Below are 27,076 nucleotides of genomic sequence, written 5' to 3' on the forward strand. Positions count from 1 at the left end.
AGTGTATACTCATTCTAAGGAAAAGATTTCTCTCAATCTAAGGACCTGAGAAAGCAATGGGAGGCAGAAAGAGAACTTACTCTGGTTTGTTACTTCAGGAAATTTCTTAATCCCTCGAACCCTAACTTCCCCATCTGTAAATTGGTGATGATCATAGTAGGCTTGCTGTGAACTTTAAATGAGATCATGGATATTGGTTGCTCAAAGAAGTACTTGGCACATAGGAGCTGTGTAATAAATGGTAACCAGTAATTATTATTAAAATCATAGAGAGTAATTCATCTTAGGCTTTTGTCAAAAGAGACTTATTATCTTTGCTCAATTGCTTAGACGACTTGTGAACCCCTCTGAATTTGCACTTGGTATTTGTCTTCTATTGGCAACTCTTTCAGTATCCCTCCAGTATCTCTCAGATCTTGCCTCTTTGGTGCACTCTGGCAGACTTCCAACTGGCAGATGGTGTCTGCCATCTTCCAGCCCAAGAGCTTCCATAGGCTATTGATGCCTGCTCTGTCTGTGTAGACAGCAGGGAGGAAGGGATGGGAGCTAAGAACTCTCCAGGAACAGCTCTTAACCAGGGACTGATGGGAGGGGTACACAAATGCCCTAGCTCCCTTCTCCTTCAAGTGGAATTTTCTGATTCCCAGAGTTTCTCTGTGGATTAACTCCAGTTGCCTATAATGTTACCCAGTTAATAACAGACCCTTTAATGCTTTTTTTTCTCTTCTTCTTTCTCACCGTCTTACTGCCCTGCTGGATATCCCCTACCCCATTTCTCACGTTTAACTACTTGAACTAGGACGTTTATTACTGGGTTTGAGTCTGGGAGAAACCATATGAAGACATTTTCTTGAGGAAACAAAGTTGTCAAGTTGCTTTCTATTCATCTATTAATATCTGTTAAATAATCTTTTAATAGATTGTTTTTTGTTTTTCTGTTTCTTATATGAGGCTAGACCATGCATTGATTTCACTAAGAGTAACATGCCTAATGAGGTTTTTTTTGACAGTTAAAATGGAATTATTACTTTTATTGACAATTTAGGGGCATGATGGACATTTTCACAGAACAAAAATGAGACAGTCCCAAGACAATGGAGTATAAAAGTATAGCATACAGGTTAATACTCTTCACCCTCATCCTCTCCCTCAGCACTATCTGTTCCAGCCTTCTCATAATCCTTTTCAAGGGCAGCCATGTCCTCACAGGCTTCAGAAAACTCTTCTTCCTCCATCCCTTCACCCACATACCAGTGAACAAAGGCATGCTTTGCATACATCAGGTCAAACTTGTGGTCCAGGTGAGCCCAGGCCTCAGCGACAGCTGTCGTGTTGTTCAACATGCACACAACTTTCTGTACTTTGGCTAGGTCCCCACTAGGCACCACAGTGGGAGGCTGGTAGTTAATACCAACCCTGAAGCCAGGGGGGCAAAAATCCACAAACTGGATAGTACACTTGGTCTTGATGGTGGCAATGGCAGCAATGACGTCTTTGGGAACCATGTCACCATAGTACAACAGACAGCAAGCCATGTATTTACCATGGCAAGGGTCACATTTCACCAGCTGAATGGTTGGCTCAAAGCAAGCACTGGTGATCTTGCTAAAGTTACCTTGTGGTTAACTTACATTTCCCCATACACATTATTTACTTACAGTATTTTTAAAACAATTATACAGCGTAAAGGTGGTATAAAAAGCACAATGACTCTATTAATGTTATAATTAAATGCATTCACTTGAAGCATATAAGAGTAGGGATACGGTTTGGCCCTGTGTCCCCACCCACATCTCATCTCAAAATTATACTCCTCACATGTCAAGGGAGAGACCTGGTGGGAAGTGATGGGATCCTAGGGACAGTTTCCCCCATGCTCTCCTATGATAGTGAGTTCTCATGAGATCTGATGTTTTTAAAAGTGGCCATTTCCCCTGCCCCTTCTCTCTCCTGCCACCCTGAGAAGATGTGCCTTGCTTCCCCTTTCCCCCACCCAGATGGTGTAAGTTTCCTGAGGCCTCCCCAGCCACATGGAACTGTGAGTCAATTAAACCTCCTTCCTTTATAAATTACCAGTCTTGGGCAGTTCTTTACAGCACTGTGAAAACGGACTAATACAGTAGGTATCACTTATGTGAAATGCTAAGGGGTAAATAATCTAAGATAAACAGTTCCAATGTCATTTAATTCCAATGTCATGTACAGCCATGGAATCTTGCTGAATTCAATTGTCTGCAAACAGTAGTGATTGGTGACATAGGAATACTAGATTAAATTGGTAGCTATTAACCAAGGTCAGAAGAATGGATATGAGAGGGCAATTGGCTGTCAGTTCATATTCTTTTACTACTTTATTATTTAAAAAGCAAAGTAAAAAGTGCAACTCTCTACCTTTCTCACTTTGTTCTCTTATTTGAGGAATAAAAGGAGTGAAAATGGAAGCAACGTGTAAGTTCTTTCTTAGTAAAAAGCAGATTATCTTCTCAATACAACTTTAATTAGAAGGCTATACCTGCATAACTTAATAGGAGTAGCTTGATTTTGAATTTAGAGCCCATCTCTAGGAAGCAAATGAATAGAGACCAATAGGAAGGGACTGAAGGGGACAGGAAGGTTAAGGGCTCACCTGGAAACCATATATAATCACAGCTTAATATCTTACAACTGCTTCTTTATCATAAATATAAAAGCAAGGTCAGAAGCACCCCACATTTATAGTAAATGTTGATAACATTTTATTCTCATGACACCTATGTTTCATTCTTTCTGAGGTAGGCGAAATCCAAATTTCATGTCTTCCCAGGTTTACTTTTCTAGTTTCATGCATTGACTGCACATTTGATTTTGGGGAACTGTTCCCTCTGTGTGTCAGGTTGGCAAGAGGTAAGAAGTCTCTCACTAGTGATGCCTACTCATAGGATGGTTCTGCCTTCCAAATACACCTGGGACCATACATTCAGTGTTTTGTGTTTGCCTATCAGGATGGTTTGCAAATGATATCAGTGGTTGTATCTTCAAAATAGCAGTTTTCAAACTCTTATTTTCTCAGCAATTGAATAATTTTTTCAGATATAATATTCTATAGAATTCCAAAACATAATTATATATGAAAACACTGATTCAACAGACAGGTAGCTGAAAATGGTAACAGCCTGCGACATACTCTCACTGCACTCATTATTTATCCAGAAACATGAAAGAGATGGTAAGAAATTTTCATTTCAAAATTTAATCACCGACAATATCTAACTGCTGCTTGTATTTCTCATTATAAACATCAAAGTCAGACAGGTGAGTACTGAAATTTATAATTCAACAAAATGAAGACATGACCTGCTAGAAATTAAATTCTTATTGGAAAATCGACTATTACATGATAAGACTGTGTTCCAAGCAGATTAGTCTGAATCTTACCTGGCGTAAATGTGGGAGGGTCATGTTATTGCATGACTGGGTTACTGATATGGGAAAAATGAGTTATATAAATCTTATAGAAGATACAGTTTACTGTGATAAGCTCAAAGGATGTGCACTTAGCAAATTATACCAAGAGATATCAGGCTGAGGGATATTCAAGGATCATGGATTCTCTATTCTCCTTGGTTCTCCCTATACAAAATTCTATCTAGTTACAAGAAACCCAGATTAAAGCCTCTTCTAACCCTTTATAATTCAAATTTGTCACCCTGAAACTCCAGGATGATTTCATAGCATGATTGCAAAATCCCATTAACCAACCCTTGTAGTAACTTAGTCGCAGTTTTTTTTTTCACTTCACCACTAGCGTCCTCTTGCTACACTACCACAGATTATGTAGTAATGACCAGGTGTTGTACATGCCCACTATGGGCTGGCTTAGCAGATAGGCCTCAATAAAGCCATCCACATATGTGGGGACTTGCTTATACATCTGAAGAATGAGAGTAAATCAGGCACTGACTTTAAAAAGGAAAAAGACCAGAGCTAATATGTATTTTCACTAAGAAATACTTAACAGATGGTCATTTATACACACAGATTTTTATAGAAGCTTTTTTTCTTGAGATGGATTTTCATCCTGTCATCCAGGCTAGAGTACAGTGGCATGATCTAGGCTCACTACTACCTCCGCCTCTTGGGTTCAAGCGATTCTTGTGTACCAGCCTCCTGAGTAGCTGGGACTACAGGTGCCCGCTACCATGCCCGGCTAATTTTTGTATTTTTAGTAGAGATGGGGTTTCACCATGTTGGTCAGGCAGGTCTTGAACTCCTGAGCTCAAGCAATCTGCCCTCCTTAGCCTCCCAAAGTGTTGGGATTACAGGTGTGAGCCACCATGCCTGGCCTATAGAAGCTTTATACTGAGATTTGCACACAAGAATGGTTTAATAAGGCAATACCTTGAAAGGATGTTCACCAAAATGTGTTAAAATCATGTCTATAATACATGTGAGTTAGTAATTTCTAGTATATTCCCAAAGTGTTAAAATATATTAAAATAAAAAATTTGGGTGAAATTATTTGTATGCAACATGCTCAACTATGCAAAGGAATTTCATTTGACCCAGTGATGATTACTCAGGAACTCAGTGGCAGAAATGAAAAGTGGAACTGAGGTCTTCTGTGCTGAAGTCCAGGAATCAAATGAACTAAACTTCCAGTAAGTAGAGCCTAGCACTGAAGTTACAGATTAGAGCTGAATTATTGTAATTTGGTGTAAAACAAAATTCACTTCACTGAATTGGGAACAATTAATTGTTTAAAAATAATACTAAGATATAATTTCCTGTTACTTTGACTTTGTTCCTAATCCATGTCTGATGGCTTGGGAATGATAAACAATTGAAAGGTAAAGCTATGTGTAGAAATAATCATTAGGCTTTGAAGACAGAACCAGTACTGGTAGAAATTGTAAGCCAGTGTATTTGGCTATAAAATCATCCATAATAATCTTCTTAATAGATTTTGAGCCATCAGATAGATTATAAAGGGTTTGTAAAAAACCAAGTGTCATTTGCTTTTCCTTAAGAAATGCTAAATGCTAAAGTACATTCCCAATAGATGACCATTTTACATGACCATCATTTAAAGAAATCCTTTTCCTCAAAGTAAAATTTAGAACAATCTAGTCTAGACTGAAGGTTTGGGTGGTTATTGGCATCTAATCTCATTCTCATGGAAAATTTTGAGCCACCCCCTCTCCCTATCATGGGGATTTAAGGGGTGGCTCAGGCAAGGCGCTCACGTTGGAAATGCATGACAAGGTTTCAGTAGGGGAGGAAGGCATGGGGTGAGTATTCATTAAAGCCATTTAGTTTGCTCACTCAAAAGATAAGTTGAAAGGATGGAAAAGGATCTAGAAATGGAAGACAAAGTCAATAGTAGAATTGAGACAATGTGAAAACTGGTGGACATGGAGCATAAAAGGGTCTCTTACCTTTATTGATTTTCAAGCATGTGATTTTATTATTTTTGGAAGGTACGTATAAACATATGTTTATGTATATGCAATCATTCTTTTCCTTTTACTGAAGATCCTTGATATCACTGATTAGGGTCAGTGATAGTAGATATAAATCAACAAAGGAACAGATCTCATAAACTAGTTCAATTAAAGAACATTAATAACTAATAATCACATGAGAAGATAGGGCATGTTTAGGCCATTGCATACAAACAGAGGTTACATTTTTTAAAAATGTTAAGTTCCAGAATACATGTGCAGGATGTGCAGGTTTGTTACATAAGTAAATGTGTGCCATGGTGGTTTGCTGCACCTGGTAACCCATCACCTAGGTATTAAGCCCTGCATGCATTAGCTATTTATCCTGATGCTCTCCCTTCCCCCACCCTCTCAACAGGCCTCGGTGTGTGTTGTTCCCCTCCCTGTGTCCATGTATTCTCGCTGTTCAGCTCCCACTTATAAGTGTGAACATGTGGTGTTTGGTTTTCTGTACCTGTGTTAGTTTGCTGAGGATAATGGCTTCCAGCTCCCTCCATGCCCCTGCAAAGGACATGATCTTGTTCGTTTTTATGGCTGCATAGTATTCCATGGTATATATGTACCACATTTTCCTTATCCAGCCTATCATTGGTGGGCATTTGGGCTGGTTCCATGTCTTTGCTATTGTGAATAGTGCTGCAATGAACATAGGCATACATGTATCTTTGTAATAGAACAATTTATTTTCCAAAGGAAACATTTTATATGAAAAATATACTATCCCTATAATATGTATTTGTACCCAGTGGGATAATTCTGGGAGTAAGACAGTGTCATGCAGTTTGTTGGGTTGTTGCAAGGCTTCTAATGTTCTGCTCCCAAACATGACTTTCTTTCTTCATTCTTCTTTTTGAAAAGAATACTTACAGACTTGGCAGAGTAGAAACAATGACAGAATATATATTCTTAGTAGATAAACAGGTTATTAAAGTGTGTTTTGATGGGACAGGGCCAAAAAGTATCATGAATAACCGAGTGTTCATTTTATTCCAAGGAGGGTGTTGGGTAAATGACTCTGATTTGGGGCCAGGAGTTAACAAGCTCAGGTTGTTAGGAGCTTGTTGTGTCCTAAGGAGACTTGCTGTGTCACTTTGGAAAGCATGTGTTGACGAACATTGTTGCTCTTTCTGATGGCAGTCTTTCTCATCATTTGCCACAGCTGAGAAGGCAGGCATCTCCCACAAAGTAGTTTAGATGACAGGTGCTTCTTGTATGGACGCTCTGAGTTAACTACTTTTCTAGAGATTCCTTTCCAGCTCAAGCTGGGATTACAGAAACCATTCAGCAAATGAACATTGACTGGACCAGCTGCTCCATATATAACATATTGAGGCTCTTCAACTTGTTTGAGGCCTGGTACAATTTATCTGCACAGGTGCTGCAGGTGGAAAGCTATTAAATTTTCATTTATGTTGGCATTTCACAGGCATTCAAGCTTTCCAGAGCTGGAGCAGGTTGCCATCTTAAATGATTGGATTTATAGGAAGTTCAAATCTTGTGGAGAGAAAAGGGAACATGCAGGCATTGACCTTGTCGGCTCATAATGTCTCCTTGGTTTCTGAACTTATTCAGTGTTTTGTCCTTCCTTCCTTCCAGATGCTGTTGTGCCAAATTCATTAACTGACTAACCCTGCTTTTCATTTTAATGACAAACATTTCTAATGTCCAAATAACAAACTCTGGTCTCAATAGTGACTGCTGACTTTAATCACTGGTTATCTGCTAGTCAGCTCTAGATTAGTCTGAAAGACTTGCCTGAAGTTATCATTCTGTAATGCTATATGAAAAAAACTGATTAAAAATGGTACAAAAGACTAGATTAACATATGAATGGATTATTATTTTCACCCAAACACAGATGAAAGAGACACAAATACGATAAATACATCCTATTCTGGAGCAGGGCATGTCTGCTATGTACACAACACACACACACACACACACACACACACACTATATATATTATATATAGTGTGTATATATACTGTATATATATTTTATATATATAGTATATATAGTATTATATATATAGTGTATATATATAGTATTTTATATATAGTGTATTTTATATATATAGTGTGTAAATATATTTTATTTTTGAGACAGGATCTTGCTCTGTTTTCTGAGCTTGGAGTCCAGTTGTGTAATCACAGCTCCCTGCAACCTTGAACTCCTGACCTCAAGTAATCTTCCCACCCTGGCCTCCCAAACTGCTGAGATTACAGGCATGACACACTATCCTAGCCTCAGATATATATTTTCTTCCTTTCCATGGGTGATCTTCTCACTCTACTGATAGTGTCCTTGGTATACAGAAGTTTTAGATTTTGACGTAATTCAATGTATCTATTTCCCTTTGCTGCCTTTGCAGTCTTTATTATTTCTTTAATGTTGACTCTCTTCATAGTATTTTTATCATGATGGAAAAATTTTGGTTACTTTGCTGTTTTCTTAAGCTTTATGTTACAGACCTTTCATTAACCTCGCTGCCTGAGATGCTTTCAATTCCTGTAGATTTTGAAGTCCAGCCTGAATTGTAGCTCCTCATGGAGTGCCAGCAAGCAGGCAATAGGGCCAAGGGACCTTACACGCCAAGTTGACTTCTATTTATGTTCTCTTCAAAATTGGAGTTCTATTCTAAACAGTAACACTTTATTTGTTTGGCTTGGTAGCCTCAGAATTCCACCATCTTTTCCATCTATTTATTCAGCATTCACTGGTGCTTATAATTTCAATTTGTGCAGTTTGTTTAATCCCTATTTGTGTCATCTGAAAAATTAATGAGCATATCTCATACCCTCGTCTAGGTCAGGTTTGGTTTTTTTTTTGAATATTTTATTATTTAAACTTTTTCCACGTCTTTCTCCCCTACTTAATGATTTCTTACCACATTGTTTCATAAATAACCTTTTCAAATCTGTAATTTGAACTAACTCTTAGATAACTTCTGAATTAGACAAAATTATTCTTTTTTTTCTCACTTATAACCCTTTCTGGCACATTTTGTATACAGAATTATGTGTTAACTAAAATTATATCCTTAGTAACCTAAAACTTTAGTGGAACCCTAAAAAGCAAGAAATCCTGAATAATATAGTGGGCATTTATGGGTAAGAACAATTCACAGTTTTAGAAACATATTTCCCCATATTACAACACTTCTTAATTGGAAATGACCCAGATATTAAATGAGCATTAAAAGTAACTTTAGGATTTTAATTTATGCAAAAAGTTTACCTAAGGCATTTATCCCATTCACTGTACTTATTACTTTTGACAAAGGAGACATGAGATATCAACTAACGTATGTAAAACAAGCATTGGTTTGGTCTGGAAAGGTGGGACAACCAAGGTGAGGAGTCTCGGGGGCTTTCAGATCACAGGTTGGAGATAAATTGTTGCATTCTTTTGAGTTTCCAATTAGCCTTTCCAAAGGAAGCAATCAGATATGAATTCATCTCAGTGAGACTTTGAATAGAACGGGAGGCAGACTTGCCCTAAGCAGCTCCTAGCTTGAATTAACACCGACATTTTAAAATATTTAGCAAAGACAAACATAAAATTCAGACAAAATGTATGCTGACAATTCTGAAGGCATTTCTATTTTTATTCCACCAATAATTTTAAGGATAACTTGTTTAGTAAAGTTTTACTTTAAATCACATAAACTTGAAAATTGCTAACACTTTTGTACTTAATTTATAAGCACTCTTACTTACAAGCCAATTTGGTAGACACGACATGTAACAATAAGTGTGCATACAAATAAACACATCTAGACATGTATACACACATAAACAAAGATCCCATAGCTTGAAACCTTAGCCATGAGATAGCAATACAAGCTTGCTGGTTTTACTTTGCCCCAATAGATAATCCAAGGAAGGCTGTGAACCAAAATTTTGGGTAAAGCAGTCTCCATGGCCGTTTGATTTTTTGTTTGTTTGTTTGTTTGTTTTTTGAGACAGAAGTCTTGCTCTGTCTCCCAGGCTGGAGTGCAATGGCATGATCTTGACTCACTATAAGTTCCGCCTCCTGAGTTCACGTCATTCTCCTGCCTCAGCCTCTCAGAGTAGCTGGGACTACAGGTGCCCGCCACCACCCCCGGCTAATTTTTTTGTATTTTTAGTAGAGACGGGGTTTCACCGTGTTAGCCAGGATGGTCTCGATCTCCTGACCTCGTGATCCGCCCGCCTTGGCATCCCAAAGTGCTGGGATTACAAGCGTGAGCCACTGCACCTGGCCGGCCATTTGATTTTTAAAGGCTAAACCTCCCCAGACTACAGGAGCACTGGGGTCAAACAGTACAAAAGGAGAGCATCACACATTAACCAGGCTCCCTACTTACAACAGGAACACAAAAGCCTGGATACATGCAATGCCATCCCACTTTCCCATTAGACAGTAAACTTCAGATTTTAAACAAATTTGGGACCAAGCAGCATTGCAACTGTGAGAGAAAATTCTAAGGAGGGTTTAATACTAGGCCTCAGAACCTCTGCCAAGAGCCTCTTCTTTTGAGTGTGAGGTCCACAGAACCCACAGAGCATCCTCCTGTGGGGTCCAATCTTAGAGTTCCAGATGTCTCTGACCTTAGGTAGTCACCACCTGCAGGTTTCCCCTCCAAAGCATACTATGAGGTTTGTAAGAATAGGAAACAGCCGCTGTAAGACTCTCCGGGCTGGCTCGCCAAAATGTGTTAAGGGTGTCCAGGTTCTTGGTATCTTGAACAAAGAATTGGACAAAATGCACAAATAAAGCAAGGAAGGAATGAAGGGATTGATTGAAAATGGAAGTACACTTCACAGTGTGGGAGCGGGCCGGAGCATAGGGGCTCTAAGGGGAGGTTTTTTTTTTTTTTTAAATATATATTTTTTAAAGCAGCTAAACCCCTTTTTCAAACAGAAGCTTCAGCGAAAACTCAGTACAGCTGATAAGAGCAGCAGCTGCTCTGTTTGGGGCAAGGGATAAAGAAGTTCAGACTCCTGCTTTCCTTCCTCCAGTTCCTAAAGTTTTTCTTCTGAACTTGAATAGAGGCTTTACTCAGAAGAGAAAGACCTGCTAATAAGGTAGGAAATGCAACACAGTCATTCACTCCTTCTTCCCCAGCCCTACTTACATCAAAGCAATTCTGCTTTCATATGTTAAACATATTTAGAAGTCCATGTAACATTCAACTTAAGCAACAGGGTTCTCTGTGTGAAATAGCTGTTCAAAGACCTCTAATCTAGTTCACAGGGCAAAATGTCAACCCATATAGAGCAGAGGACTTGTAACCATGTTACAGCTCTATGACACCCCAATGTGGATACTAACCCAGGTGAGTAGCTCACATAGGGAAGATTAAAACCCAGAGGGGGGTCACCTGGCAAAGAGACCAGTTACTGAGACACACAACTCTTAGTTTTGATTCTAGAATTGCAAACTGTAAGGGAACTCAGAGATCACCTAGCCCAGAAGCTGCAAATGATGTGTTGGTATGTATAACATTTTAAAAATCCATCACCAGCAATTAAAAAAATAAGAAATGAGACATAGGGCTTTTTGGAACTTACCAACAGGGTTGGTCCAGTGAGAGGGGGCTGGACAGAACTGCCACAGCTTGCAGAAAGCATGCAGGTTATATAGCATTTTCACTTATCACCCTTCCCTCAACTACCTCCACCTGACAATCTTAATTTAATCCAAACAAAGGGCCTTGATTGCCTGTACAGCCTGTGTTCCATGGGATGGGCAAGGGCCCCAGATGTTTCTTATAGATAAGGAATTAATCTCCAGGTTGATCATGCTCAAAAGTCTGAATTCACAATGCCCATGTATACATCTGCCATATGTGGGCATTCTCAGGGTATGCTTAAGTTATCACTGTCAGGTTCATCTATCATCTGCCACAAACTTTTTGTGCTTAACATAATACCCTTGAGATTCATCCATGTTGTAGCATGTGATCAGATTTCTGTCTTTTTAAAAATGATGTAATATTTGCAATATAAACATCATAAAAGTATATAGTCACTAGCCTATCCAAGGTCAATGCTAAAGAAAAAATCTTAAAAGCAGCTAGAGAAAATGTCAGATCATGTACAATGGGAAACCCATCAGGCCAACAGCAGATTTCTCAGCAGAAATATTACAAGCCAGGGGAGATTAGAGGCCTACTTTCAACATTATTAACGAAAAGAGATTTCAGGCAATAATTGTATATCTTGCCAAACTAAGCTTCATCAGTGAAGGAGAAATAAAATCTTTTCCAGACAAAACATTTTCCAGACAAGAAAATGTTAAGGGAATTTGTTACCACTGCACCAGCATTACGAGAGATCTTTAAGGGAGTTCTAAACATGGAATCAAAAGTATAATACCTGCTACCACAAAGATGCACTTAAGTAAATAGCCCATAGATCCTATAAAGCAACCACCTGATAGAAAATATAAAGCAACCACCTAACAACTTTCAATAGGATCAAACCTTAATATCAGCATAAACCATGAATGTAAATGGTCTAAATGTTCTACTTAAAAGGCTCAAAGTGACAATTTGGATTAAAAACCAGGACCCATCTGCCTGCTGTCTTTAAGAGACCCATGTCACTGACAACATTCATAGACTCAAAGTAAAGTTGGAGAAAGATCTATCGCTGAAACAGAAAACAAAAAAAGAGATGAGGTTGCTATTCTTGTATCAGATAAAACATACTTTAACCACAGTAAAAAAGACAAAGAAGGAGATTACATAATGATACGGGGTTCAATTCAACAAGAAGACAATTATCTTACATATATACACAAGTAACACTGGAGCATCCAGATTAACAAAACAAGCACTTCTAGATCTACAAAAGACTTAGACTGCCACTCAACAGGAGACTTGAACACCTCACTGACAGTGTTGGACAGATCATCAAGGCAGAAAACTAGTAAATAAATTCTAGACTTAAATTTGACATTCGACCAATTGGACCTAAAAGACCTAATAGAATATTCCACTCATCAACCACAGAATATACATTATTTTTATCTGTATGTGGTACATACTCCAAGATTAGAACACTTTTTTTTTTTTGCTGGCCAAAAGCAAGTCTCAATAAAAAAAAAAAAAAAAAAAAAAAAAAAATCATTCCAACCATACTCTCCAATCACAATGGACTAAAAATAGAAATAAATACCAAGAAGATCCCTCAAAATCACACTATTGCATGGAAATTCAACAACTTGCTCCTGAGTTAATTTGGGGTAAGCAATGAAATTAAGGCAGAAATTTAAAAAATTCTTTGAAATAAGTAAAAATAAAGACCCAACATACCAAAATCTCTGGGATGCTGCAAAGGAAGTGTTAAAAGTTTACTGCACTAAATGCCTACCTCAAAAACTTAGAAAGATCTCAAATTAAGAATCTAACATCACACCTAATAGAAATAGAAAAAAAGGACAAACCACAAAGCTAGCAGAAGAAAAACAACTAAAATCAGAGAACTGAATGACATTGAGACCCAAAAATCTACACACAGAATCAATAAATCAAAAGTTGGTTTTTGAGAGGATAAACAAGATTGATAGACTGCTAGCTATGTTAACAAAGAAAAAAAGAGAGAAGATTCAAATAGGCATAATCAGAAATGTCAAAGGTGATATTACAACTGATCCCACAGAAATAGAAAATTCCTAGAAACACACAACTTCCTAAGACTAAACCAAGAAGAAACAAAAATCCTGAACATGTCAATAATGAGTAATGAAATTAAATTAGTAATAAAAATTATACCAATCAAATAAAGCCCTGGACAAGATGGATTCACAGCCCAATTCTACCAAACATACAAAGAGGAGCTGATACGAATCCTACTTACTATTCCCAAAAATCAAGGAAGAAGGACTCCTCCCTAACTCATTCTATAAACCAGTATCATTCTGATATCAAAATCTGGCAAACACACAACAAAAAAAGAAAATTTCAAGCCAACATTCCTGATGAGCATATGATATGATTTAGATCTGTGTCTCCACCAAATCTCATGTTGAATTATAGGCTCCAATATTGGAAGTGGGGTCTGGTGGGAGGTGGTTGGATCATGGGGGTGGATTTCTCAGAATAGTTTAGCACCATCCCCTTGATGCTGTTCTCATGATATTGAGTTCTCATGAGATCTAGTTCTATAAAACTATGCAGCAACTCCCTCCTCACTCTCCCTTCCTTCTGCTCCAGCCATGTGAAATGTCTGCTCCATTTTACCTTCCACCATGACTGTAAGTTTCCTGAGGCCTCCATAGAAGGTAAGCAAATGCCAGCATCATGCTTCCTGTACAGGCTGCGTAATTGAGGGCCAATTAAACCTATCTTCTTTATAAATGACTCAATCTCAGGAAGCAATGTGAACACAGACTAATACAGAAAAATTTTGTAGGAATTTTTATAGCAACCTTAGGTCAGACTAATACAGAAAATTGGTACTCAGAAGTGGGGCATTGCTATAGATATACCTGAAAATGTGAAAGTGACTTTGGAACTGGGTAATGGGCAGAGGTTGGAAGAGTTTGGGGACTCAGAAGAAGATAGATGAGGGAAAGTTTGAAACTTTCTAGGGTCTAGCTGAATGTTCATAAGCAAAATGCTGATAATCAAATGTACAATGAAGTCCAGGCTGATGAAGTCTCAGGTGGAAATGAGGAACTTTTGGGGAACTAGAATAAGATTACTTTTGTTATGCCTTAGCAAAAACTTGGCTGCATTTTGCCTCTGTCCTAGGGATCTGTGGAACTTTGGACTTGATAGTGATGATTTAGGTTATCTGGTAGAAGAAATTTCTAAGCAACAAAGCATTCCAGAAATAGCCTGGCTGCTTCTAAAAGCCTGTTCTTATATGTGTTAGCAAATAAATGACCTGAAGTTGGAACTGATACTTAAAAGGGATGCAGAATGTAAAAGCATAAAAAATTTGCAGCCTGGCCATGTGGTAGAAAAATTCATTTTCATGGGAGGCATTCCAGCAAAAATTTGCATGAGTAAAAAGGAGTCAAGTAGTTAAGACAATGGTGGAAAGGCCTCAAAGGCATTTCAGATAATATATAAAGAACTTAAGCAATTGAGCAAGCAAAAAACCAAATAACCCCATTTAAAAAATGGAAAAAAGACATGAATGGACACTTCTCAAAAGAAGATGTACATGTGGCCAACAAACATGTAAAATGCTCAACATCACTAATCATCAGAGAAATGTACATCCAAGCCACAATGAGATACCATCTCACACCAGTCAGTATGGCTGTTACTAAAAAGTCATAAAATAACAGATGCTGGTGAGGTTGTGGAGAAAAGGGAATGCTTATATACTGTTGGTGGGAAAGTAAATTAGTTCAACCACTGTGGAAAGCAGTTTGGAAATTTTTCAAAGCACTTAAAACAGAACAACCATTGAACACAGAAATCCCATTACTGGGTATATACCAAAGGAATATAAATTATTCTACCAAAAAGACACATGCACTTGTATGTTCCTGAAGCACTATTTGTAGTAGCAAAGACACAAAATTAGCCCAGGTGTGCATCAGTGCTGGACTGGATAAAGAAAAATTGGCACAAATACACCATTGAACACTATGAAGCCATTAAAAAGAATGAAATCATGTTTTTGCATCAATATGGATGTAGCTGGAGGCCATTATCCTAAGTGAGTTAACTCAGGAACAGAAAACCAAATACTACATTTGGTTTTCTCACTTATAAATGGAGCAAAACATTGGGTACTCATGGACATAAAGATGGCCACAATAGACACTGGGAACTATTAGAAGAGAAAAGGGGAAAGAGTCAAAAAACTATTTTGTACTATGCTCACTACCTGGGTGATGGAATAATTCATACCTCAAATCTCAGCATCACACGATATACTCATGTAACAAACCTGCACATATACACCCTGAACCTAAAAGTTGAAATTACTAAAAATGGCATAATAGTTCATTTTATGTGTACATATACCACATTATCTTGATCCATTCATCTTTTAATGGACATTTGGATTGCTTCCACCTCTTAGCTATTGTAAATAATGCTGCTATGAACATAAGTGTGCAGAGATCTCTTTGAGATCCTGCATTGATTTCTTTTGGATATATACCCAAATGTGGGATTGCTGTATTCTAAATTATTTTAAATTTTTTGAGGAACCTTCATACTTCTTGCCACAGTGGCTGCATCGTTTTACAATCCTACTCAAATTGCAAAGGTGTTCCATTTCTCCACATCCTCAAAAACCCTTTTTTTTTCCATTCTTTTGATAATGCCCATCCTAATCGAGTGTATTTCACTGTGGTTTTAATGTGCATTTCTCTTGCAATTATTGATCTTTTCATATTCTAGTTGGCCATTTGTGTATTTTCTTTGGAGAATTATCTATTCAGGTTATTTACCAATTTTTATATCAGGTTATTTGGTTTTTTGGTTGTTGAGTTGTAGAAGTTGTTTATATATTCTGGTTATTAACCCCTTTTCAGAAATACAAATCGTGAATATTTTCTCCTATTCCATATCTTTACTTTTCTATCTGTTGATTATTGTTTTGATGAGAAGTTGTTTTAAATTGTGACATAGTCCTATTTGTCTATTTTGCTTTTTTGTCTGTGCTTTGCTGTCATATCTAAGGAATCGTTGCCAAATTCAATATCCTGTAGCATTTACCCTATGTTATCTTTTAGGAGTTTTACAGTGTTAGGTCTTATGTTTAGATCTTTAATTCATTTTGAGTTAATTTTTATATATGCTGTAAGGTAAGGGTCCAACTTCATTCATTTGCATGTCACTATCCTATTGTTTCAATACCATTTGTTGTAGAGATTATCCTTTTTCCATTGTATATTCTAGGCACCCTTGTCAAAGACTACTTGATCATTTACATGTGGGTTTATTCTGGACTCTGTTCTGTTTCATTGGTTTATATGCCTTTCTTATGGCCATGACACACTGTTTTGATTACTGTTGCTTTGTAATAATTTTGAAATCAGGAAGTGTGATGCCTCCAATCTTGCTTTATTTTTCAGGATTGTTTTGGCTATTTGGGTTCCCTTGAGATTCCACATGAATTTCAGAATATTTTTTCTGTAATACGTCTGTAAAATATGCCATGGCAATTTTGATAGGAATTGCATTAAATTCGTAGATCACTTTGGGTAATATGGACATTTTAACAATATTAAGTCTTCCAATCTATGAGCATGAGATATCTTTCTATTTGTGTGTATTTTCTTTAAGCAATATTTTGTAGTTCTTGGTGTCTGTTTTAAACCTCCTTGGTTAAACTTATTCTTATGTATTTTATCCCTTTGGGTGCTATAGTAAATGGGATTTTCTTAATTTTATTTTCAATTTATTCATTATTAATACATAGAAATGCAAGTGATTTTTATAAGTTGATTGTGTATGCTACAAATTTGCTGAAAGCATTCGTTAGTTTTAACTTTTTTTGTTTGTGGAATCTTTAGAGTTTTCTCCATAAAAGATCATGTCATCAGTGAATAGAGATAATTTTACTTCTTTCTTTCCAATTTGGATGCATTTTATTGTATTTCTTTTTTATTTTATATTTTTTCCCAATTGCTCTGGCTGGGACTTTTAGTACTATGTTGAACAGCAGTAATAAGAATGGACATTCTTGCTTTCTTCCTGATCTTAGAGGAAGAGTTTCAGTCTTTCACCACTGACTATGACTTTAGCTGTGGGCTTTTCAAAATTTATTTTTATTATGTTAAGGTAGTTTCCTTTTATTCCTACTTTGTTGAGTGTTTTTGTCATGAAAGACTGTTGAACTTTGTCAAATGCTTTTAAAACAATTTTAATTTTATTTTAAATTGACATAAAATTGTATGTATTTATTATGTACAACATGGTGTTCTGAGATGTATACATTGTGGAATTGCTAAATCTAGCTAATTAAAATATGAATTACCTCACAAAGTTACCATTTTTTGTGGTAACAGCACTTATAATCTACTATCAGAATTTTTCAAGAATACAATACATTGTTATTAACTAGTCACCATGTGTAACAATAGATCTCTTAAAATTATTCATCATAGCTAACTGAAATTTTGTATCTTTTGACCAACACTTCCCATACACCACACCTCCACCATTGCAACAGCATCTAGTAACCACCAATCTACTCTCTACTTTATTAGATCAACTCTTTTAGATTCCACGTATAAGTGAGATCATGCAGTATTTGTTTTCTGTGCTTGGCTTATTTCACTTAACATAATGTCCTCTAGGCTCATTCATGTTGCTGCAAATGACAAGATTTCCTTTTTTTTTTTTTAATCACTGACTAGTATTTCCCTGTGTATATATACTGTTTTTTCTTTATTCATTTATCTGTTGATGGACACTTAGATTGATTTCATATCTTAACGGTCAGGTTGGTGCAAAAATAATTGTGTTTTTTGCCACTGAAAGTAATATTTTGGATAATGCTGTAATAAACATGAGAGTGCAGCTATCCCTTTGACATACTGACTTCCTCTTTTTGGATATATATCCAGCAGTTGAATTGCTTGATCATATGGTGATTCTATTTTTGTTTTTTTAAGGAACCTCCATACTGTTTTCTATAATGGCTATACGAATTTACATTCCTACCAATAGTTTGCAAGGGTTCCCTTTATCCACATGTTCATCGACACTTGTTATCTTTTGTCTGTTAATAGCCATTCTAACAGGTGTGAGGTAATATCTCATTGTAGTTTTCATTTGCATTTTCTAGATTATAAGTGTTGAAGATTTTTTAATATATCTGTCAGCCATTTGTATATCTTCTTTTGATAATTGTCTATTCTGTTTCTTTGTTCATTTTGTATTTTTAAGACAGGGTTTCAGTTTTTTGTTTGTTTGTTTGTTTTTTTTTTCTGTGGCTGAGGTGCAGTGGTGCAGTCACCACTCGCTGATGCCTTGCCCTGGGCTGAAGTGATCCTCCCACCTCAGCCTCCTGAGTAGCTGGGACTACAGGCACACACCACCACACCTGGCTAATTTTTTAATTTTGTGGAGATAAGATCTTACTCTTTTGCCCTGACTAGTCTTGAAAATCTAGACTCAAGTGATCCTCCCTCCTTGGCCCAAAAAGCTGGAATTATAGACTTGAGTCACTCCACACAGCCTCTTTGCCCATTTTTAATTCAGATTATTTGTTCTCTTGGTATTAAGTTTTTATGTTTCTTATACATTTTTGATATCAATCCTTTATTAGATGTGTACTTTGTGAATATTTTCTCCCTTTCTATAGGTTGTTTCTATATTCTGTTGATTGTTTCCTTTGCTGAGTAAAAGCCTTTTAGGTTAATATAGTCTCATTTTTCTCTTTTTGTTTTCGTTTACTGTGCTTTTGAGGTCTTAGCCAAAATATCTTTGCCTATATTAATGCCCTGGAGTGTTTCTCAAATGTTTTCTTCTAGAATTTTTACAGTTTTAGGTCTTATGTTTAAGTCTTTAATCCATTTTGAGTTGATTTTTGTATATGCTGAGAGATAGGGATCTAGTTTCATTCTTCTGTATAGGGATCTCCACTTTTCCAGTACCATCTATTAAAGAGGATGTTCTTTTCACAGTGTATGTTCTTGGAGTCTTTGATAAAAATCAGTTGGCTGTAAATCTATATTTATGTTTTGGTTCTCTATTCTTTTCCATTGGTCTGTGTGGTTGTTTTTATAGCAGTACTGTGCTGTTTTGGTTAGTATAGCCTTGTAATTCAGGTAGTATGATACTCCCAGCTTTGTTCTTTTGCTTACAATGACTTTGACTATTCAGATTTTTTTTTGGTTTCATATAAATTTTAGAATTGTTTTTTCAATTACTATGAAAAATGTCATTGGTGAGCCTGTCATGGTGGCTCACACCTGTAATCCCTGCACTTTGGGAAGCTGAGGTGGGTGAATCACCTGAGGTCAGGAGTTCAAAACCAGCCTGACCAAATGGTGAAACCCCATCTCTACTAAAAATACAAAAATTAGCCAGGTGTGGTGGCATGTGCCTGTAATCCCAGCTACTTGGGAGGTTGAGACAGGAGAATCACTTGAACCCAGGAGGTGGAGGTTGCAGTGAGCTGAGATTGTGCCACTGCACTCCAGCCTGGGCAACAGAAAGAGACTCCAAAATATCAAAAAAAAAAAAAAAAAAGAAAAAAGAAAAAGATAAAAAGAAGAAAAATGTCATTAGTACTTTTGATAGGAATTGCATTGAATCTGTAAATTGCTTTAGGTAGTATGGCTATTTTAACAATATTAATTCTGCCTGTTTATTAGCATGTGATATCTTTTAATTTGTTAGCATCGCTTTCAATACCTCTCATCAACATTTGTAATTTTCCTTATAGAGACCATTTATGTCCTTTGTTAAATCTATTCTTAGGTGTTTTTTTTTTTTTGCAAATGTTATAATTGTGATGTTTTCCTTATTTTTTTCAGATAGTTTGCTGTTATGGTATTAAAATGCTGCTGATTTTTGTATGTTGCTTTTGGATCCTGCAAGTTGTTTATCAGTTCTCACAGTTTTTGGTGGCATCTCTGGGGTTTTCTACATATTAGATCATATAATCTGCCCATAGGGACAATTTAACCACTTTTTTCCAAATTGTAGGCCTTTTCTTAATTTCTCTTACCTAACACTTCCGGTCAGGACTTCTGGTATGTTGAATTGAAGAGGCAAGAATTAGCATCCTTCTCTTTTCTAGATATTAGAAAAAGTTTCAACTTTTCCTCATGAAGTGCTATATAAATTGGGTGTTTGTCATGTATAGTGTCCATTTGGTTGAGGTATACCCCTTCTATACCTATTTTTTTGATAATTTTCATTATAAAAATGTTGAATTATGTCAAATCCTTTTCTGCATCTGTTGAAATAATCATATGGCTTTTTTCCTTTATTCTGTTAATGGCATATATCATATTTATAGATTTGTTTGTAATGAACTATACTTGAAACCCTGGGATGAACCACATTCTATCATGGTAAATATTCTTTTCATTGTGCTGTTGAATTTGGTTTGATAGTATTTTTTTTGAGGATTTTTGCATCTATGTTCATCAAAGATATAGTCCTGTAATTTTGTTTCCTTATAGCGTCCTTGTCTGGCCTTGGTATCAGGGTAAAACTGACATTTTAAAATGATTTTGAAAGAATTCTCTTCCTTCCAATTTTTTGGAATAATTTGAAATTAGCATTAGTTCTTTAAAAAATATATGGTAGAATTCAGCAGCAGAGAAGCCATCCAGTCGTGGTCTTTCTTGGTTGGAAGACTTCATTACTGCTTTAACCTCATTACTTGTTATTGATCTGTTCAGGAGTCTCATTCTTTCTTACTTAATTTTGATGTATTGCATATGTCCAGGAATTTATTCATATTCTCTAGATTTTCCAATTTTTTGATGTATAGTTGTTCCTAATAGTCTCTAAAAATCCTTTGTATTATTGTGTCATCAGTTGTAATGTCTTTTTTGTTTCTGATTTTATTTATTTGGTTCTTGTCTTGTTTTTTAGTCTAGATAATGATTTGTCAATATTGCTTAATTTTTCAAAAAATTAACTTTACGGCCGGGCGCGGTGGCTCAAGCCTGTAATCCCAGCACTTTGGGAGGCCGAGACGGGCGGATCACGAGGTCAGGAGTTCGAGACCATGCTGGCTACGGTGAAACCCCGTCTCTACTAAAAAATACAAAAATCTAGCCGGGCGAGGTGGCGGGCGCCTGTAGTCCCAGCTACTCCGGAGGCTGAGGCAGGAGAATGGCGTAAACCCGGGAGGCGGAGCTTGCAGTGAGCTGAGATCCAGCCACTGCACTCCAAAAAAAAAAAAAAAAAAAAAAAAAATTAACTTTACTCTGGTAAAAATCAATTTTGAAATGTCCATGTAATGTAGTACCATGCAGGTATTCAAGATAATTAGGTATATATTTTTGTGATGCTATGTTGCAACATTCATTGAGTGAAGAAAGGAAGTTACAGAATCACATATTCAGTATAATATCATTTGTTTACAAAAGAAGACAAGAAAGGAAATATTGCTTATGTATGCTTGTATATGTATTCTTTATGGAGGGATACAAAATAAATTGTTAATAATGATTTTAAAAACAAAACTGACTTTACATTTCTTATTTAGTATTTTTTGTCTCTATTTTAATTTTGCTTATCTTTTCAAAAAACTAATTTTAATTTTGTTGATCTTTTGTATTATATATTTAATTTCAATTTCATTTATTTCTCCTCTTATCTTTATTATTTTTATCCTTCTAGTAGTTTTGGATTTGTTTTGTTCTTGCTTTTCTAATTCCTTGAGATACCTTATTAAGATGTTTTTTAAAAATTTTCTACTTTTTTGATGCAGAAATTTAGTGTTATAAACTTCCCTCTTATCTGCTTTTCCTATATCCCATAGGTTTTAGTATGTTGTATTTATATTTTTATTTGTTTCAAAAAGTTTAAATGGCACATTAGCTATACAGGAGCATGTTGTTTAATTTCCATGTATTTGTGGTTTCTAAAGGTCTTCTTGTTATTGATTTTCAGTTTTATTCCCTTGAGGCCAGAAAAAATGCTTAACATGATTTAATTTTTGTAAACTTGTTGAGACTTTTGGCCTTACATATAATCTATCCTGGAGCATGTTTTATGTGCTGATGAGAGGAGTGTGTATTCTGCCCGAAGTGAATGAAATGTTCTATAAATGTCTATTAGGTCCACTTGTTCTATAGAGGAGTTCAAATCTAGGGTTTCTTTGTTGATTTTCTGTCCAGATGGCCTTTCTAATAATGAGAGTGTAATGTTGAAGTCCCTTTCTATTATTATATTAGGGCCTATCTGCCCCTTTAGATCTATCAATATTTGCTTCATGTGTCTGGGTGCTTCATTGTTGGGGGCATATATATATTTATAATTGTTATAGTGTCTTGATGAATTCATCCTTTTATCATTATATAATGATCTTTGTCTCTTTTTTACAGTTTCTGACTTAGACTCTATTTTATCTCATATAAATGTAGCTACTTCTCTTTGATTTTGGTATACATTTGCATAGAATATCTTTTCCCATCCCTTTACTTTAAGTCCATGTGTGACATTCCAGGTGTGTGTTTTTTGCAGGCAGTGTTTCTTTAGTTTTTTTTTTTTTTTCTGGTTGTTTTGAATATTCTTTGTTACTTTATTCCTCTTTTTGTTGTCTATTTTTATGATTTGGTGTGTTTCTGTATTGATAATGTTTGATTCTTTTCTTTTTCTCATTTGTGTATCTGCTATAGCAGTGAGTTTTTATACCTTCAGTTGTTTTCCTTATGGTAATTATCATCCTTTTTTTCCCAGATACAAGATTTCTTCTAGCTATAGCTCAAAGGCCTTTTGAAACAAAAGACCAGAGATTCTCTCACACAAGAGTAAGAAAGTGGAGTTTATTTTAAGACTATGTATTATAAGAACTAGAAATATATTTGAGTTCTAAAGCATCTTTAAAGTCCAGTTAGTCTTTTATAGCCAAGTTGGCAGGGCTAATTTTTTCACAAAGATAAAAGGGAGAGGTATTGTGGATAAGCTGTAGAATGCTTCAAGATTTATCCAGTACAGATTTATATGGAAGCTAGCCAGGTGTCTTTAGCACATTTATAAAATTGTGTCAAATAGTTTCTTATTTATTTTAGGGTTGTTTAAAACTTGTTTCAGCCTCTATTTTTTGCATTATTGAAACATTCTATCATCAGTGCACTTCACAACAGACTCTCTTTTACAGTCCCTTAATATGTTTTGTAACTAAATGAAATATAGAATTAACTGGAAATGAGGGAGATAGTTTATGATTAAGAAGACGTGCCATTACCAAAATTTGTAATTTTATTTAGTGTAATTATTTATAGAAAATGGACTATTATCTTGGGATTTGGTGTTAACTATTCAAATTATGATATGTACAGAGACTTAAAATTATTGTAAATACAACAAGTTATCTAATTTAGTAGAAATAATCGGCTATTGTACAAATTCCTTAGTCATTTTTGTAAAAATCATAGCTGGGTATAATAATCGAAGATAGAAATTATTTTCATGGTATCCATCCACATTCATTCTGTAACGATGCTGTGGGTTGTAAAAAGCCTGACAAAAGGGCTGTATTTTGTGTACTTTTGAGTGACTTTTTGTGGCAAAGTGTTTACTTGTATAATTTAAAAGCAAGTTCAGGTTTAAAAACAAGTACATTTGCATATGTATATGTGAAAATCAGTTTTTCACCTTAGGATTTTATAACTAGGTTCAACGACTATATACTCTTTCAATGCTCAATGGCTTCTATTTTGTATATGTATTTACCTTTACATGCCTGCCTAACAAATCTTAAAAATCAAGGCTATTAGTGTGTTAGGTTTTAATATTCTGTATAGTCATATGAATTGCTTTCAACTAGTTTTAGCAACAAAAATAGCATTTTATGTTTTCATTCAGTGCCTTCACATCCCCCCAATAATACACTTTTTTTTCTTCTCTACCTCTTCTGAAACGGGTCTACTTTTTGCCCACTAAACAATAAAGAACATGTTTTAAGTATTGTTTTCCTTCACCTCAGCTTTGGCCCAGACTGTTTTCCCAACTCTGATTATTAGTCATGAATTTGTTCACAGGTTTGTTCTTACTTTTGAATTTTCCTCAGCTTTCTTTTGCTATTCTCTTTAATATGTGCCATTAACACATATATGTAAATACTTAAATTCTTCAGAAAAAATAAAATTGTCTTTTCTGCCTACTTTGTTAACAGTCTCTGAATATTCCCTGCCAGACACTGTGGCCGTGGTAGGTCTTTAAGAACCTGTGGGAATAAATGACACCTGGTAAGCAGGTGTTCTCTGAGCTGATTTTCCACTGTGCCCATTGTTGGTACCCTTGCTTTATGACCTGGTTTCTGACCTCAGATATTGGCTACTTTCTAAGACTCTGCTTAACTTTGGTGCCAGTGTGTCCCTTGATCTGACTTTCCTCTTAAATTTTTGCTATCTTGAATGGGGTTTTGTGGATAACCCCTTTCTTGTTTTTGAACTCTAGTAAATTAAACTCCCCATAGCTAAATGATGACATATCCCTAACCTGGAGCTTTTACCAAGCAGCAGTTCTTTTTGGATCTCTGGTATTGAGGACTCTCTTTTTTCCCCAGGGCAGTCATTACGATTAATTCACAGGATCACAGAAGAGGACCTTTTAAGTGCATTTAGGTGCATTCTGGAGTGTAAGACTATCCTGTGGAATAGCGGGATAAAACCTGTAAAATGCTCTCACAGGCATGCTTTATCTGTGAGAACCTGAGAGCAGAAAAGCTTTGGTAATTAATTTGATAGGTTCTGGGATGGGTATTGGACTTTGGTGGTGATGAGTGAAGAGATTGTTATTTGAATGTGAAGAGAGCTGTATGTGCTTTTCCATCTCTGAGCAGGGAGTGTAAAATCTATTTAGAGATGTAGCCATCAGCCAAAAGTGAGAAGTCTCTTAAAACAAGCAAAAAAGGCACTGCTAATAATTTTGATTCCTGCACCAAGTGCTCTATAAAAGTGGTGCTAAAAATGCCACTCTTAGCAAATTGTATTTCACTATAATTTAAAGCATGTTACAACTTTTTCAAGTGATAAAGCTAGAGAACAAAGTGTGTGAGAATGTTTAATATTGGGATTTACATTTGAGTTAACTAAGCTAAAAAAAAAAATCCCCATAGAATTGAAATTATTGATAACTTATGTGATTACCACGGAGGCTTACTGGGATTCAGCATGAGAATACTATTTCCTAAGATGCAAAGAAATGTACATTATTGACATTAGATAAATCCATAAAGATATGTGGATCCTACTGGCCCTTAAATATTTACTTTTTAAAAAGTTACTGTTCTGTCCATTCTTGAGGTGGAGATGGCTGCGGCTATGGTGGTGATGCTGCGAGGGGGCCTCCTGCCCCAGGCGGGCCAGCTGCCTGCCCTCCAGACTGTCCGCTATGGCTCCAAGGCTGTTACCCGCCACCGTCTGTGATGCACTTTCAGCGACAGAAGGTGATGGCTGTGACTGACTATATCCCCCAGACACCAGCCGTCAACCCAACACGTCTGCCATGTCCTCCCGGCCCCCCACAGGAGGCATCACTGGAAGCCCTAGAACTTACCACAGCGGGAGCAAGGTTGCCAGGAGAAGTGACAGCGGATGTACCCTGGTTATTGCTTTCCAATTTCAGGAGAGGGGCCTCATCAGGCCTCTCCGCCGGGAGGTAGCAGCAGTTTTCCAGGACAACCGAATGACAGCTGTCTGCCAGAAGGTGGCTCTGAGCGCAGAGGACAAGCTTCTTGTGCCACACCAGCTGCGGAAACGCAAGATCCTGATGAAGGTCTTCCCCAACCAGGTACCGAAGCCCTTCCTGGAGGATTCCAAGTGCCAAAATCTGCTGCCCCTTTTTGTGGGGCACAACGTGCTGCTGGTCAGTGAAGAACCCAGGGTCAAGGAGATGGTCCGGATCTTAAGGACTGTGCCATTCCTGCCGCTGCTGGGTCGCTGCATCGATGACACCATCCTCAGCAGGCAGGGCTTTCTCAACTACTCCAACCTCCCCAGCCTGCCCGTGGCACAGGGGGAGCTTGTGCTAGGCCTCATCCGCCTCACCGCCCAGACCCACTCCCTGCTCCAGCACCAGCCCCTCCAGCTGACCACCCTGTTGGACCAGTACATCAGACAGCAACGCGAGGAGGATTCTGTGGTGTCAACCAATGGGAAGCCAGATCCTCCTGACCCTGTTCCGGACTCGTACCCAGCCTGTTTAGCCAGCCCTGCCCATAAATACACTCTGACTGGCTGTGCTGTCCACCGTGGGAGATGTGGAAGAACTTGGCACCGGGTGGGGGCGTGCGTTTGTCACTGGGCTTTACTAACAATGATTTTGTCAGGTATAGGGTCACTCGGAGATGCAGAGGATTCCATTTCAAATGGAGGCTGTCAGTCACTGGTTTTGTCCTTAGTTTTCCTCACTCGGGACCCAATAGGAACAAAGGTCCAAGGCAGAGAGGCTGAAAAGATAAGGCTATTACCCCCTACCTCCTTGGTCACTGCCCCTTGCTGCAAGGGCTCCTGAGCCCACCCCCTTGGGGCACAAACTGCCACTGCCACAGTAGCTCAGCCAAGCAGTCATGCTGAGGATAGCTCTCAGTGAGAGCCTGCTGTGTGCCAGGCTTTCTGCTAAGCGCTGTACATGCATTAGTTCCTTTATTCCTGACCACATTGTACCCATTTCACAGAGAAGGAGCAGAGAAATTAAGCAGCTTGCACAAGGTCATGCAGTTAGTAAGTGGCAGAACAGGGACTTGAATGAGGCCCTCTTGGCTCTGAAGACCGCATCTGAATTTCTACGCTAGAGCTTCCTCATCAGGTTACCCAGAAGTGGGTCCCATCCACCATCCAGGTGTGCTTGGATGTTAGTTCTCCACCCTCGGGGTGTGCCATGCTATGGAAAGTTTGGGAGCACTGCTTTATGATAAAATGAAATGCATCCTACTTCCTCTATTTTGTGGTTTACATGGTTGTCCTTCGTGTAGACTTATTCTCAGGAGCTTCTC

At 37.2% G+C, this 27,076-nt stretch overlaps 2 protein-coding genes across 2 annotated transcripts; one reads left to right on the plus strand and one right to left on the minus strand.

Annotated features, from left to right (window-relative positions):
- Nucleotides 1-1,121: 1,121 nt before the first annotated feature.
- Nucleotides 1,122-24,655, minus strand: LOC105527418 (tubulin alpha chain-like). The gene is made up of 2 exons (XM_011963734.1): nt 24,580-24,655; nt 1,122-1,615 (listed from the first exon to the last, which is right to left on the minus strand). The coding sequence occupies exons 1-2, from the start codon at nt 24,653-24,655 to the stop codon at nt 1,122-1,124; spliced, it is 570 nt and encodes a 189-aa protein (XP_011819124.1).
- Nucleotides 24,656-25,374: 719 nt separating this feature from the next.
- Nucleotides 25,375-26,595, plus strand: LOC105527419 (39S ribosomal protein L10, mitochondrial-like). Its single transcript, XM_011963736.1, is given in 3 exon segments — nt 25,375-25,500; nt 25,503-25,612; nt 25,708-26,595. Coding segments are annotated over 3 exon segments (1,107 nt in total). The 5' UTR covers nt 25,375-25,391.
- The last annotated feature ends 481 nt before the right edge of the window (nt 26,596-27,076 follow it).

Source organism: Colobus angolensis, unplaced genomic scaffold (assembly GCF_000951035.1).
Source record: "Colobus angolensis palliatus isolate OR3802 unplaced genomic scaffold, Cang.pa_1.0 Scaffold62, whole genome shotgun sequence".
Lineage (NCBI taxonomy): Eukaryota > Metazoa > Chordata > Mammalia > Primates > Cercopithecidae > Colobus > Colobus angolensis.